The 16708-nt window shown below is 36.7% G+C and overlaps 1 protein-coding gene across 2 annotated transcripts in view; it reads right to left on the reverse strand.

Moving 5' to 3' along the window:
• Positions 1-394: 394 nt before the first annotated feature.
• SGTB (small glutamine rich tetratricopeptide repeat co-chaperone beta) overlaps positions 395-16708 on the reverse strand; it is a 44515-nt gene continuing 28201 nt past the window's right edge. Inside the window, exons 6-11 of one of the 2 annotated variants that reach the window (XM_012784090.3) lie at positions 12633-12737; positions 8513-8639; positions 8336-8398; positions 5543-5580; positions 5215-5298; positions 395-3739 (exon numbers count right to left, since the gene is read on the reverse strand). In XM_012784090.3, the coding sequence (XP_012639544.2) occupies positions 3628-3739; positions 5215-5298; positions 5543-5580; positions 8336-8398; positions 8513-8639; positions 12633-12737 (529 nt within the window). In that variant the 3' untranslated portion in view covers positions 395-3627. Of the gene's footprint in view, positions 3740-5214; positions 5299-5542; positions 5581-8335; positions 8399-8500; positions 8640-12632; positions 12738-16708 lie in introns of both variants that reach the window. The other variant, XM_012784089.3, reaches the window with a different exon arrangement.

Below are 16708 nucleotides of genomic sequence, written 5' to 3' on the forward strand. Positions count from 1 at the left end.
TCCACTGAAAAATAAGCCACTTATTTTCATAAGGTGAAGATAAAGAATTCCTAGCTTCTGATATTTGATTTTTTTTCTAAAAAACAATCTCCTAAGAACATGAATGGCATTTGATTTTGAACTCCACATCATGTATTATAAAATTTTATCTTCATGTAATCACATTTGTTTACTTAGGCCATGAAGAAAGCAGTAAGAAAGTTAAACTTGTAAACAACTTTGTAACATGAATGTAACAAAAAGTTTCAATATTTTATCAGGAAAACAAAAGCTTATGCTGTTAAATAAAAGCTGTCCTATTTTGGTAAACTGAAATTCAAGAATGTGTATATATATGTATATTAGTAGTAATTTCTAAAATATAAGAGTATATTAAGTCAAATACAAAAATTGGTTTATATTAGATGCATAATTATTTATTGCCATGACAAATTGGTCCAAAATAAAAGCTACATTCAGAAGATTTGCACCTCAAAATGGAATAATAATGAAATGTTTGTGCAAAATAAAGTGCAAGCAGTGTAAAATTGAGGTCTGTCTTTCTTTCAAAATGATTAAAATTGATTAAATGATGAAATAAGACTTTATAGCCACTACACTGGGTACTTGGATTGTTTTTCAAATAGCATCTCATGACTGAACCTTCTGTTTCATATTTTAAAACTAACATATAATGGTCACTTGGAATCTGATATATACTTTGATTTAATTACAGTCTTCTGTTGATAAGCGATAAGCTAGTCACATAGTCATACTTTTAAGTAAAGGCTAAGTAATGCCATCTTAGGAAGGATCTGTTTAAACAATATAAAATTAGATAAACAATTTGGTCCATAAAATGAGAATGTCATTTGTATATAAAGGACATATTCAGTTTTACATAGCATTATAACAACTATAGCTACTACAGTGAAATGTGGTTAATAGAAATCAAGCATTTTGTAGAATGCTTAAAGATTTAATGCCCTCTTGTTTCTCTAGTTAGATAGCAACTATATTTTCCAGATAGGCAAGAAAATATCTGAGGCATTTCTTATAATTTTAAAAGTAGCTAACACAATCCAACCATGCAAAACTCTTGAAATAGCTTTCAATGTAATGATTCCAAAGTGATCAAAGTATTTGAAGAGCAAAAATGCCTTAAATAGGATGGAAATCCAGGTAAGTGGTCATCTAGATTGAATTTGTTACAAGTGGTATATTAGCAAAGAAACACTAGAAAAATGAAATGGAAGAAATACACCAATTCCCATTATTTTGTGTAAAAATATAGCTAACTATAGAGATTAGCACATGAATACATTATTTTAAAGTGTTTTTTCTTATGATGTCTGTCTGATTTTATCAGGGTAATACTGCCCAAATAAAATGAGTTGGGAAGTATTTCCTTCTATTTTCTGGAAGAGATTATATAGAATTGATATTTCTCTCTTAAGTGTTTGGTAAAATTCACCACTGAAGTTATCTGATCCTGTAATTTTCTTTTCTGGGAGGATTTTAATTACAAATTCAATTTCCTCAATAAATACAGGTCTATTCAGTTATTTATTTCTTCAGTGAGCTTTGGTAGTTTTTATCTTATAAGCAATTTGTTTTGTCTAAGTAGCTAAATATATAGATCTAGAATTGGTCTTAGTGTTTTCTAATTATCCTTTTACATCTATTGGGTCTGTACTGTATCCCCCTCTTTTACTTCTGATAATGTTAACTTATATTTTCAGTTTTCCTAGTCAGTAGCTAAAAGCTTATCATCTGATCTGAAAGCACTTTTAATGCACTCAAGATAGTTATGCTAGAAACTTTAACTTCTTAGTCAACACTAGATAAGAATGACTAATTTTAATTAAGGATCTACTCTGCCTTTTTTTTTCAATCAGTCATAACTTCTATGTACTTGGTAGTCGTCCTTCATTCTGTATCACACTTGAATACTTAGGGGCTGATTCTAACTTCACGAAAAATTTAGTTGGGTTAGATGGAATATCAGAGGGTCTTAGGTTTAAGTCCCAGTATCTGGCCAGAACTACGGGTTCATACTATAGATCTTTATTTTAGCCTTAGCCCAGGGGATTAGTATTTGCTGGTCTAAGTGAGAAACCTCTAACCTGGTGTTGCTCTAAATTAGAGTCCTTGAACCTATATCAGAACCACCCAGTGTGCCATTTAAAATGGCATTTCTAGGCCTTATTGTAGGACCTACTAAATCAAAATTGAAGGTGTGGCCCTGAATCTGTATTTTTAATGAATTTCCTAGGTGATTCTTACAGTGAAATTATAGAACCACTGTTTTCTGTTGTCATGAAGAGAAAAAGAAAAGTTGATTTTTAAACTTCTAAATACCAAATAATTAAACTTTAGAGGAGAACCGTTATAGTAAGGCCTGATCATTACCACTATTACTGATTTAATTTTGTACTACTTTTTTAGTTTTCCTGCATGGTACTTGTGTAATCATTTACATGTGAAGCCCCACTTTACTAATTTCATGATTAATAAACAAAAAAATTCCAGTTGCAATTAGAACTATCTCATCCATCACTGTAATTAATACCTAATGCCACTTCTCTTAACTACTAACTAATATGGCATCTAATGCATAATAAAATATTTAAATCTCCTGTTATGTTTAAATTGCATCAAATTTAAATTATGTTACACATATGAATGGCATGCAAAGCCAAATTATTGCAGAGAATTACATGGACAAGCAATGTTAGTGACAGATGTGTTTTGTTATCTATCAAATAATTACTAAATGTTTTAAAACTCAGTGTTTATGGACACATAATTAAATGCCACTTAGAAAATCCTTAAGACCAAGCCTCTGGCTTATTTAAATATAGGTATATTTGATAATTTCCAAGCTAAGGTTACCACTGGAGAAATTGTGATATCACTAATCTAACCAGTGCCATTAAGGATTTCTAAATGTATTTTATTATGTACTTAGCATAAGTGGCCACGCTAATGTTATCCAGACAACATGAGTTAAGATCTACGCAGAAAACCTGAGCATCCTACCTTCGCTTTCTATACATTCACATTATCTATTTTTTCTTTTCAAAACATCGATCGCACTGAATGCTACTTTCTACCAGCTCTTAAGATTCCCTGTCATTCATCAGAACAAACAGCATTAAAGATGATATTGGCTCCCATGTATTCATTACTGATAGCACTTATCAAAGCTAAACCTAGATAACAAATGTTCTCTCCTGAAAAGCTGCTCAATGACAAGTATCTTTCTTGTAAACCAGCATGGGAAACCTTTCCTTTTGGTCATCTCCCTGCTCAGAAAAAACTTACAGAAAACTTTGCTTAAGGGAATTCAGAGCTAAAGAAGTCACCAATAAGCAGCCGTACTGTTCAATAAATATACTCTGCTATTAAGTCTAATATACAAATATGATAAAAGTTTGAAAATGGAACCTTGTTCTGGTGCTATATTGGCACTTAACATGGCTACTTATCATTCATTTCCAAAGAAGTCAAGTTATGCTCAAGTCTTTCAAAGATCAGATATAGTGTTTTGTTTGTTGTTTTTGTTTGGGGGTTGGGGGTACTATCTACAGGGAATACTTCAGAGCCAGAAACCATTTGCATTCTGGGCTAAGGTCCCTGGTCAAATCAGGAATGCTCTTCAGTGCTGCTGCTGAATGATCTGCTCCGGATGTGATTTCTCAGTTGCTCTATAAGTTCAGGATTCTGTTGTTGTATCTGCTGAGCAAACTGCTGTCCCCTGCAGTAAAGAGGCAAAGTAGTATGAACAGGGAATTGCCAGTCACATAGTATCCACACAAAAAGAACTGTAGAAATAGGAACTCCTCAGAGGAGGCTTTTTCCATAAAAATAAGTTTTAGAACCACAACTTTAGTATCTGCACGTTTGCCAATGCCTCTGTGTAGCATTATTACATTGCAATGTTCTTTATAAGAAACAAAATACTCAAGCTAAGAAATGAGTGCCTGAATTAGGTGAAATATACCTATCTAGTGCTTAATCACAAATAAACAAAGGGCTAAAGACATGCTTTTATTGTATGTGCTAAAACACAATGCTTTTGTAGTTAAGTCTTAATAGTCTCTCATATGACATGCCATTTTGGGATGCTTCCAGAGGTCACCTAACAACTGATTTTAAAATGCAAACAAGTTTAACCCAAATTCCTGAGTGTGGGACCCTCAATTGCAAGTGTTAGACATCATTATAACCATTCCACTTAAAGATAATTCTAAAAATGCAACATTCTAAGTGGTTACATGTTCCTGATCACAACAAATGGTACTTGTGGCTTCATATGAAATTTCCAGTGACAGCATCAACACATTCAAAAAACGAAGTATCTTAAGTAATCTGAATGGAAGTGAAGGTAATGTGCTCAAGTAATAAGACAAAAGGACATTCTTTAAGTGTTGACAAGTACTGAAAAAGTTTGAAAAGTTTCCTAAATTGTCTGAACATTAAAATATATAACCTGATTTTAAAATATGTATGTGTACCTAAATTAATACAGATTTTTAAGTAAACAATTGACTTTTATCTGCACCCGAGTAGTTACTCAAGTCTGCCGAAAAACTTTTTCTTGGATCTTTGTTGGGAAAAATGGGGGATTAACTGCTTTATATGTGAGATCACAATATATTTAGGCATATAATTTTTACAGTTTCTCTCCATGCCCTGTAAAGTACCAGGTTACCAATCCTTAGGACCTTCTGTACATAAAGATTATAGTATTGACATCCCCACTTAAGAAACTGAGGACTCTAATTTCATACCAACACCATAATCAAGTAACAAAAACTTAAGTTGCAAATCAAAAGACTAAATGTGGACCTAGTTTTTCCATGGATGCTCCAACACCCTTAGTAAGTCACCAACTTGTACATCAGTTTCTTTAGCTATTGCATAGGGATGTAAAATTACCTATTTTTCTAATATCTTCCTCACCTGCCTTATTGAGGTGGTAGCATAAAAAAAAAAAAAAAAAAACATGCTGATACATAATTACATAATTACTTTTCTCAAGAGACATAGCTGGCCAGACAACCTGGGTCTGGATTCCTTCCCTTCAGTCTGGTAAGTGATTTGAATCTATGAACTACTTTAAGATTTAGTAACTTTAAGGAGGCCAATGAGCCCTGGTCCCTTACCTTAGAGACCAACTGTAAAACATAAAATACATTTCCACTATTTCAGTTTTTAAAAAATACTTACGCTTGGATGAGGCTTGACAGGTCAGTTAGGCCCCCAACTCCGGCAGCAGGTCCACCAATGGCATTTGTCATCATTCCTGACATTCTAGAGTATGCAAAAGACATATCACTGGGACTGACATATATTCGTAATAAATAGGATAATTGACCAAGGAAAAGTAAGTAAAATATACTCACATGATATAATAAGTTAGGCCAAATGTGTGTGGCTTTAATTTAAAAATGACTGATATTCAGGGTAGTTTTATCATTTTTGAGCTAATGTGCTCAAATTAGAAGCCTGGCAAGTAGAAGGGGGTAAATGTAATAAGTTCCTTCTATATACTTACAGCTGTTGAACTTGAGGGTTCTGCATTAAACTTGCTGCCTGAAATTGAGAAATAGTAACTCCCATTAAAGGCAGTTAATATTCAGGGATTTTTAACAAAGATTTTTTTTAATGGAGGAATGAAAGCCAAACCAGGTATGTACTAACATTTTTGTAGAGTTTTAGTGTCCTAAACAAAGTAAATGGGAATGTAAAAAAGAGGAGTTACTAGAAAAAGTGGCAATAAAAAGACATTGCAAGGATAAAAAGATTACAAAACACTATAAAGTTATTGACAGCGGTTTACTTACTACTACTGATCAGATCAGTTAAGTTAAAAGGAAAAATAGAAACTTTATAGTTAAAGAATCTCTAAATGAGTACTCTTAAGAGATGTGATTTTGCTTCATGGGCCCAGTAGTTTCAATTCTCCTGTGCTTATAATGGGGTGACTAATTATATGCACAAACACTTTTAAAACTTCCTCTTGAAAGCATACCTTTTTTTTTTATTCAAATTGGTACTGTCAACAATATCCCTATAAAATTTGAATTTAGTCTCAATCTTTGCAGACAGTAGTTAATTTTTATTTGCTGACCCTTCGGTTGAGCAAAAGCACCACTTGCTTTTATTACCAAAAAAATAGTTTGACTTGCAAATAAATCAATAACTTCCCTCAAGTCTCAGTCCAGATTGGTGCCTCTCAGCCAACCCATAAGTACTATGGACATTACCTAGGTAAAGCAGGATTTATGAGCTATAAATATAAAGCATTTCATTTCATAATCCCTTTAAGCCTGTTCTATGAAAGTAGTTCTTCCCTTTCTCCCAGAATCTAGGACCTAGAAGAAGTTTAGAACAGATTCTATGACTTTTCTGGTCACTTTTAAGTAAGCAGTCCTCTTGTCACTGTAAATTATAAAATGACCTCCAGTTCAGTAATTAATGTCTCAGTGTAACAACCAAATACATAAAAGTTCATTTACAGGTAAAACGTTTGTTCTCCCCAGCATGGGCATGCTACAGTTGCAGGTTGCTGCTCTTTTTTCTATAGTGCTTCCATTCTTCTTTCTCCAGCTTCGTAACCTAGAGTTCTGGCCCTCCAGGGTCAGGGTTACGTGGAGGGAAGAGAGGTGAAGGAAGCAGGAGAGTTCTTATTTGATGATTGGTACTATCTTACTGGTTTTGCATTGGTGCTCTTTGGGTTTGCAAGGTATTTAAAAGTACCCTGGTCCTCTCAGGGGGCACTTTCTGAGGCACTTTCTTCAGGCACTTCTCTCACTCCCATCCCCCTGGGGATTTCTCATCTATTCTCTCAGAGGGGTAATTTGCTCTCTGGATGAATGTTAGGACTTTCCTTCAGTCTCTGGTTCTTAGCAGTCCTCCAGAGGCTCTCTGTGTTGGGGTCCTGTCTCCTTCCAGGAAGCCCTCTTGGGCATATTTAGACAAACTATCTCATCAGTGTGTGTGCTCACCTTGGTCCACCGGAAACACATCTCTGCTCCACTGTTATCTACATAGTAACTACCCAAACCACACAGCTAATTCTGCCACTGGTTTCTTTAACTGGCAAGTCAAATACCAGTTCACTGGCTTTCCTACAGAGGGCCAGACAGAAAGCTCTCTAAGTGGACCAAAAGAACCCTTTCTCAGTGGGCTTGAGATGAGGGCAGGCCTCCCTACTTCCTTCAGACATGGAGCACTGAAACTCCAACAGCTTTCTCTAAAAATCCTTTTTTAATCTCTTTCAAGATGACCCTTTTTAAACCCTTTTTAAGAGTCACAAAACATGTTTTTAACCCCCATCTTTTGCAACTCCTACATGGTGGTCTCACACCTTATTTTGGTACATAGCAGCTTGAGCCTAAGCCAAATCTGAAACTAAAAGAATTCCATTTTCACATCCTTTTATAATACCATAACCTGAGATTTCTGGAAATGGGTAACAATGTTTAAAAATGTCATAAAACCTATCAAAAAAACCATATATATTTGATAGCATATAGGTAGGAAGACTGACTCAAATTTGATGGTGGGGGGGAACCTACTAATTGTTCAAAAGACTTCTTTATTTCGCTGGGAATGAGTCATCTGTACAATCTGTGCATTTCAGTTCAACTGAAGATTTAATGAATGAGAGACACATATTTTGAAGGAAACAACGATGCATAAGAACTGATTCCTGCCTTCCAAGGGCACACCATGTGGTAGAATGGTTTTCATCCAAAGTATACAGTTTTACATGCCAAGGTAACATCCTAGGCCCACTAAATCAAAGTTACCACCTATTGGACCACACCATGTGTCTTTTCAAAAGGCCCACAAGTTATTCTGTTGGTTTGAAGAGCAGAGTACATATTTATGAGACCATATTAAAAGCACAAAGAAACTCTTAAGATAGAAAACAAGACAGATAACGCTAAGGGGCCAGCTTAGGGAACCACTATGGCCAAATAACAGACCTCAATTGTTAGATATCTTCCCAGGACCACTTTTATGTAAGACAGTAGTTTTTAACCTTTCATATATTTGCAGGCTCCTATACCAATCTGATGAAAAAATATGGTTCTCTCCCTAGGAAAAATGCACATATACATAGCTATACAAAATTTTTATATATGTGATTTTGGGAAGATCCATGGGCTTTCCCACAAAGGGGTACACAGACAGGTTAAGAACCCTGCTATATAGACTTACATCAACACTCTAATATGACCACCACCACAAAAGCTCTCTTATTTGTTTCTAAAAAGTTTTGGACTACATAGCTCTATGAAAAACAGAACCAGTAGAGCAGAAAAGAAAATATACTCACCATACTAATGAAGGCTGGATTATTTATCAAGCTAGCCATGTCAAAGCTCAATCCAGTTCCTGTCTATAAAACAATTATATCTGAGAATCAGTCCAACAACTAAAATTTCATTACAATAAATTGTGAGTGACAAAATATTTCACTCATTTGGCATTAACAACTTACAGGACTAGATACCTCTCTTAACTTCTGTTCTGCTATTTTCAGATTGGATTTATAGGAATCATTTTCAGGATCAAGATCTAATGCCTTTTGATAACTTGTAACGGCTTCTTCAAATTTATTCATGGCAGTGAGGGCCAGCCTGAAAGGAATACAGAGTAGAAGACATGTGACTAAAGAACATCAGTACATCACAAACACAGTCAAACATCTGTCTTGGTACTCAGTTCTAATCCACATGGCACTTAATTTATTCATTGTATTACAGTTCACAGGAGTATCACTAAAATTCCCTCTAATTCCGAGATTCTGTAAGTCTGAACTCTCTCCATTCTGCTTACTGACAACCTTGGCTGAACTGTGAATCATAAGCTTAATGCTTAGAGATGAACCTTACCTACCCTTCCATTTTTTAAGCCTAATATGTGAATTAATTTGCTGTATCAATGCCTAGAGTAAGCTCCACAAAGATGTGAGTTGACTAACAATCCTGTGGTCACGAAAACCATAATGCAGCCTGAGCAATGCTGCCAGAACCTGTCTCTCCAAAAATAGAAAAATTAGCCAGGTACAGTGGCATGTGCCTGTAGGACCAACTACTCAGGAGGCTGAGCCAGGAGGATCGCTTGAGCCACTGCACCCAGCCTGAGATACTATTTTAGATACTAAGGATTCTACTTAGTAGAATCTTTCATCTTTATGAAAAAGATAAAGTTTCTAACTTCCAGACTATTTCATTCTACTTGGGGAAGAAAAGCAACAAACATGCATATTAAAAAGGCAATATTAAAGGGAATGGGCCAGGCATAGTGGCTCACACCTGTAATCCTAGCACTTTGGGAGGCTGAGGCAGGAGGATCGCTCAAGGTCAGGAGTTAAAGACCAGCCTGAGCAAAAGCAAGACCCTGTCTCTACTAAAAATAGAAAGAAATTAGTTGGCTAACTAAAAATATATAGAAAAAGTTAGCTGGGCATGGTGGCGTATGCCTGTAATCCCAGCTACTTGGGAGGGTGAAGCAGAAGGATTGCTTGAGCCCAGGAGTTTGAGGTTGCAGTGAGCTAGGCTGACGCCATGGCACTCTAGCCCAGGCAACAGAGTGAGGCTCTGTCTCATTCATTCTTTCATTCATAAATAAATAAATAAGGAATGAATAGGAAAGCTGTTCACAACTGGCCACACTGAAAAGACCTGAGTGATGTGAAGAAAGCCATATGGAAATCGGAAGAAGAGCATTCTAACAGAAGCAGTGGTACATACAAAGGTTCTGTGAAGGACAGGAGCTTAGTATGCTTAAGGTACACAACAAAGGCTGATAAAGAGGGAACTCAGAATACAAAGTGTGGAGAGATAATGTCAGAGAGCAGTTAGGTACCAGACCATATAGGACCATTGTTTGGAGTTTGGACTTTATTCTGGCTATAATAAAGTAACATGATCTGCTGGGGTGTGGTGGCTCATGGCCTGGAATCCCAACACTTTGGAAGGCCAAGGCAGGATTGCTTGACACCATGCATTTGAGACCAGCCTGGGAAATACAGCAAGATCCCATCTCTACAAAAAATTTTAAAATTAGCCAGGCACAGCAGTATATGCCTGTAGTCCAAACTACCAGGGAAGCTGAGGCAAAAAGATCACTTGAGCCCAGGAGTTGATGACTGTAGTGAGCTATGATGAGGCCACTGGACTCTAGCCTGAGTGATAGAGTGAGATCTTGTCTCTTATTAAAAAAAAAAAAAAGTAACACAACCTGATTTATGCTTTAGAAAGATCACTCTGGCTTCTATGTAGAGAATTGACATGGGCAGTGTAGAGTAGAAGCAGGGAGACCACTGAGGAAGCTAGTGCCTAGGTAAGAGAAGTAGTTTGGACTAAGGCTACAAGCAAGATAGCGATCAACATTTGGATTCACAATATACCTAGAAACCAGAATTAACAGGACTTGCTGATATAAGCACTTGTGCCAGGTATAGAGAATTAAAGATGACTCCTAGGCTTTTGACCTGAGTACTGGGTAGATGAATGACAGTATAATTTACTGAGATGGGAAAGATTTAAGAAGGAAACAAGAGTTCTGTTTGAGACTTGTTATGTTTAAAATGCCTATTAAACATCCAAACATGGAGATGAGAAATAGTTAAATATATAAGTATGGATTCAAACATAAACTTAAGAGATCCAATAACAATTATAGTTGATTCTCAGTCATAGCAATTATGTTCTATAAAGTCACCATGAACAACAAAATAGCAAATACTGAGAAACTGCTTCTAGGGGAAATACAGGGTTAGGTTCCTGTGAACTTCTGGTCAACCAATCAATATATAACCTTGTTTTATGTGTGTTTCTGCTTAAAAACCTCATTTAATATACATATTATATTTTTTAAGCCAGTCAAATTTAGCAGTGGGGAGTTGAATACCAACTTTAGTGACACTAATGTTAATAAGTTCTGATAACCCACTACATTTTTTTTTTTTTTGAGACAGAGTCTTGCTCTGTTGTCCAGGCTAGAGTACAGTGGCATCAGCCTAGCTCACAGTAACCTCAAACTCCTGGGCTCAAGTGATCCTCCTGTCTCACCCTCCCAAGTAGCTGGGACTACAGGTGCATGCCACCACATCCGGCTAATTTTTATTTTTAGTAGAAAGGGTCAGATTCTTGCTCAAGCTGGTCTCTAACTTCTGAGCTCAAGCCATCCTCCTGCCTCAGCCTCCCAGAGTGCTAGAATTATAGGTGTGAGCCACCGCACCCAGCCTCATGTGCATTTTTGATTCATTAGCATTGAACTCATGCCAACAGCACTAACTCATGCCTGAATGAAACTTATTTCACACATCTATTTTCTCCATAAGGCACATTATAGCCTTCTTGCACTTATGAACACTGGACATCACTTTAGCCTACATTTGGGGCCACTGTAAACAGCGAAATCATAAGCAAAAGGCACAAAATACAAAAATGTAGCAATAAATAGACTTCCAGCATGAGAGCTAAAACAAAAAGGCAGAGCATTACCTAATTCAATCTCAGCTGAGATCTTGCACAGCAGGAGACTCAATTTTCACTATTTGTGCAAGCCCGTGAATGCTGAGGTCCGATGGCAGGAGAAGATGGACACCCCAACTTAAGCAGAGGAAGTGAACTCACCCTTCTTCCACCTATTCAGGCCCTCAAAGGATTGGATGGTGCCCACCCACATTGGTGAGTGTGATCCTCTTTACTCAGTCTACAGATTTAAAACCTAATAGCTCCTGGATATACCCTCACAGACACACCAGAAATAATGTTTTACCAGCTATCTGGGCATCCTGTAACTCAGTCAAGTTGACAAAATTAGCCACCACAGTGACACAGACAAAAGCCTGATTGGAGTAAGCTGAAGAGAGAATGAGAGGATGGAGTCAAGACAGCAAGTGAAGACAACCATTGAGGGGCTTTGCAGAGGAAGAACTGTGAAATGAGATGGGAGCTCGAGAGAAACTCTGGTTAAAAGGATGGTTCCAATGAATGATTTTTTTATGACCTTTACACATGCTACTCATTATCATCTATTAGAGATGGAAAACTAAGGTATGGAAGATAAAGGGGATAATAACAATTGTAGAGTCCTAGAGGAAAAAAGGCATTCTGTGTAGATACAAATGCAGGTAGATTGGTAGATTTGGAAGTAGGAAGATAAGTTACTTTTCTTCAAAATGCATCTATTTTCTGAATTAAGTGTAAGACAATGTCATCATCTGAGAGTCACCATGGAGAGGGTAGTGAAATTCTGAAGGGAGAGGAGAAGGTGTTAAACAGTTATATCAGAGAGCGGAAAGGTGAAAGTAAAAGAAAGTATAGTATAATCGTCTGCCAACATTGAGTGCTCGTCTGAGGTTTGTGGTTATGGACATGAAATGAATCTCCTAAGAGGGCTGTATGATTTTCTCCAACAATCAAATAAGTCATCAAACAACTAGTCATCTCACTCCCAAATCACAGAGATTGCAGTCATTTCCTCTCTTATGTTTTATTTATCTTTTTGTTAGCTCAGAGGGTATAATATTAGGCAGGAAATTCAAAACCAAGACATTAAGAACAGTATATTCAATGCTATTTTGTACGACTTTGAACATTCTCCCAGAACTTACTTACCCCATTCTCCCATATGCCTTGCTGTACTTTGAATCAATTGCTATTGCTTTTTCGCAATCCTTTATTGCATCTGTATAGTGACCTAATTTGCTTTGAGCAGCAGCCCTAAGAGAAAGAAAAGAGATTTTTATTATAAGCAGCTTTCAAGGCATGAATTTACATTTTCAGGTACTAATGAAATTACATTTTCTTTGGCCCAACTTGTAGATCATTTCCAGTAAAGTTCTAAGCAAACTAAGATAATTATATACTCAAATGGGAAAAAAAAGCTTAGAAACTTCTGTTCAGACAAAAAAAAATATGTAGGCTGCCTTTCACTGTTTGCTTTGCTATAGAAAAGACAAATATGCACGTGATACAACTAATCTATCTCCTTACTGCCTTTCTAATTTGCCCAAACTGAAAACTGAAAACACTAGGACATCTGGCCTTCCAAGAAGGCACACAGAGTAAGTGACTGCTGTGAGTGATGACACAGAGTGCTGTGCTGTCAACTGACCACTTTCACAGAAGGGTGTCACGTGCAAGCAATGTTCCAGTCCTCTGGCACTTTCTCCCATTCATTCATTTCTGAGGCAGACTAAACTCTATTTCTTTCAGTCTTCCAGAAGTCCTCATACTCTTGTTCCTCAGCAAAAGGTCGAAAAAGCCAACTTTGGAAAAAGAACATTTGCATAGACTGAAATCTCTGTAACTGTGACGTCTCCTCAATAAGGGTTCCATTATTAGGAGTAAGAAGAATTAACTCAGAGGAGAAACTGGAAAGGAGAAAAGCAGCTCCAAGGTGGATGCTCAGTTGACAATGTGGGTGGCCAGCAACCAAGAAACAATAGACAGCTCTTAGATCAGGACCGAGGGCTCATGTCTCGCAACCAAAAAGTATAATGCAGCCCCTCCACCTTAAACGCTGTAACTACAAGACCTGGCACCCTTTCTATTAATAAAGGTAAGGAAGCACTTTCTGAAAAACATTGCTGTGAGCCCAGAAATTGGCTTAGGCTCCTTCATGTTCTTGAGTCTATAGACAAAAGTCCCACGCTACCCCAAACTCACTGACCCCTTGGTCCTCTCCCACTGCAATCTAACAAGCACTGCTCTTGCTACCTTTATTCTTCTCTCTTTATCCACGTTTGTTGTTTTAATTGTCCTAAAAAACTTTTTGTTTAAACACCCAATGAATCATCTCTCGTCATTGAAATTAATCAATGTCATTTCTTTCAGGGACCTAGCTGGATTCTAATAAGCACACAGGGAAACAATAAGACTGATTAAAACACCATCTCTCTTCAAGTATCAGTGAGGGTCCTCACTGATTCTCCGCATTCCCTAAGTATCTTCCAATCTCCTTCTGTCCAATGAACTATAGATTAAAATTATCTAATACTTTCTATATCACATCAAGTTTACTAGTATACTCCACAAATATTAAATGTGCATAATAATACATCAATTATTTATTAGGGTAGGATCAGAATGTGTTATGTAAAATCACTCCTGGACAGAGCTAAAAGTAATACGGCCAATTCTGGAAGCTGAACCTGGGAATATAAACCTAGCTCACTGCTACCTCAAACTGCTGGGTTCAAGTGATCCTCCTGTCTCAGCCTCCCAAGTAGCTGGGACTACAGGTGTGCATCACCATGCCCAGCTAGTTAAAAAAAAAAAATTGTGTGTAGAGACAGGGTCTCACTATTACCCAGGCTGGTATCCAACTCCTGTAAATTTGCCAAAGGCGATTTTATAGAACACCAAATTCCCCAATCTCATTTCTTTTATGTAAAAGGCCTTTTTTTCTAATCAGTTTATGTGCATGCCTACAAGCATAGAATCATGCATGAAGGGTAAAAGGGTTATTAATGGAAGGATGGAGGGAGGGAAGTTCTGAAAAAGGAGAGAAAAAACTATGTGGTTTAAAAAAAATACAAACATCTATACCTAAACATGTGCTAAATGCCTTTAGGAAACTGCAAGTCAATACTTGTCTTCAGAAACCTGAATTGTGATTTTTAAAATATAATCAGAAAATGAATCTCTTATATATAATACATAGGACTTAGCATTCTCTGAGCATCTTAAATGTTATATAGCAAAAGTTTTCAATAATACCACATGCATTGTTTTTTATGTTGTTAACATATGGCTACATTCATGATCTAATGTTAACTGCATATTTTTAATTACATTTGTTTAATTAAATTTTATCTTTAATAAATGTATATTCATACCTTCTCAACACACTAATTCTCATTCTACAGGTACACATAACATTACCTAGCAATTTTATGGTGAAAAATAAAAACTTAGCTGTGTGTCTAAATCTGGCTGTAAACTAAGGATAGCAACTGTTCCATCTACTTTGTACAGAGCAATTGAGAACCATTTATCTGACCTGTTAACCTTTGCTAAATTACCTCTAGCACAAAACTCTCCTAAAACGACTAAACAAAGTTCTTTGCTTCAGTTAAAAAAAACTTAAATTTGATAGTGTAGCATTCAAAGAAACTTGTTTTGGTAGTTTATATGAAAAAGAGGTATGTGTTTTGTTTACTTAATACTCAACATGAAGTAACAGCATGACAAGGATAACCACTGGAAGAAAAGATATAGAACATACAACTTCCAAATAATCAGAAAGAAAAAATGAAGCAAAGAAAATGCAACTAGTCCAATAAAAGGGGGAAAAGGGTGGAAGGAGAAGCCAAGAAAAAGGATGCTTAAAAAAACCCTGAGATTCTCTTGAATGTCATGCTGTACTATAGAAAAACAAGAAACAAAAAAGCAAAACTAAGATTCTCAACTTGAATACAAAAGATATCATCTAAAACACAGGCTGAAGTTAAAGAGAGAAAGACAATAAGACAGACTGAAAAGCAAACAAAAGCAAGCTGGTGTTACAACATTAATATCAGCCATAAGGCAAAGAACATTAAGGATAGAGTTATTATTTATTAATCATCCTTTGTAATTTCATCCTATGTGGGTGGGTGAGAATGGGGTAAATGGGGCAGAAATTGGAAAGAGACTTCAAAAAGATGAAAAGCAAACCTTCACACTGGGTAAAACAGAAACAAAAGATCTTAACTGTATAGCAAGAAGAAAGAATTCAAGTAACTTTCAAACACCGTATTATAAATATATATCCTTAATGAGATATGTTCTAAGAGAAAAGAAAAACTGCAAAGTTTTTTTCTTGCAGTTTACTTAGTAGGCTGTTAGCGGTGTAATGTTGGTATTGTGATTCCAACTGAAGGATATTGAAGAATAGAACAAATGTGTAAACATACTGATGTTGCTGGAAAGGGGGGTTTTTGTCAAGTCTCGGTGGACTTGGTTTTGTCAAGTCTCTTGGTGGACTGTTGTCCTGATTCTTTGGCTCCTTGTTTGGAAAATTCACATGCAGGGCCAGTGAGACAGAGTGACCACAGACAGGAAACAATTCCACACAAACAGCTTTTATGGCAGAAAAGAAGGTAACTATACAAGGCAAGAAAACATTCTAGAGAGGAACAGTCTCCACGAGTGGAGAAGGCCGTTTAGGACTCCCAGGTGGTTTCCTTATATCAGCCTGGTCCAGGGAAGGGCTCATAGGAGCTGTGGGATATTACCAGGTGATTGAGATACAAGAATGACAGATGTTCTTATAACAAAGCTGCAGCGCCACAGGTGTGTCTGCCTCAATCCCTCAAGTTCCTGCTCTTTGCAGTTGTTAGCAGCATTTTCCTGCAGTCCCTTCCCCCTTTCTCCACCCCTAAGAAACACCCTCCTGGTCTGTATCTGCCACCTGCAGATTTGGTCCCTGCCTAACAGTTTTCACTCTGGGAGAAGGAAGACACAAATATAAAATGGGGAAAGGTGAGGGAAAACTCTATGACACTGGAATGTGAATTGAAGGTCTCTGTATAAATTGGTGATTTTTCAAAAAGTGTATTTCCTAGCTCTGTCCACTGACACGACCTAGAAGCAATAACACCTTAGTAGCAACGACCAAGTCTTACAAACAGATCTTGGTTTGTAAATACTATTTTCCACTAAAAGGAACAGAAACTCCACAGAGAAACAGATGAGCTCAGGTCTAA

This window comes from Microcebus murinus, chromosome 11, assembly GCF_040939455.1.
Source record: "Microcebus murinus isolate Inina chromosome 11, M.murinus_Inina_mat1.0, whole genome shotgun sequence".
Classification (NCBI taxonomy): domain Eukaryota; kingdom Metazoa; phylum Chordata; class Mammalia; order Primates; family Cheirogaleidae; genus Microcebus; species Microcebus murinus.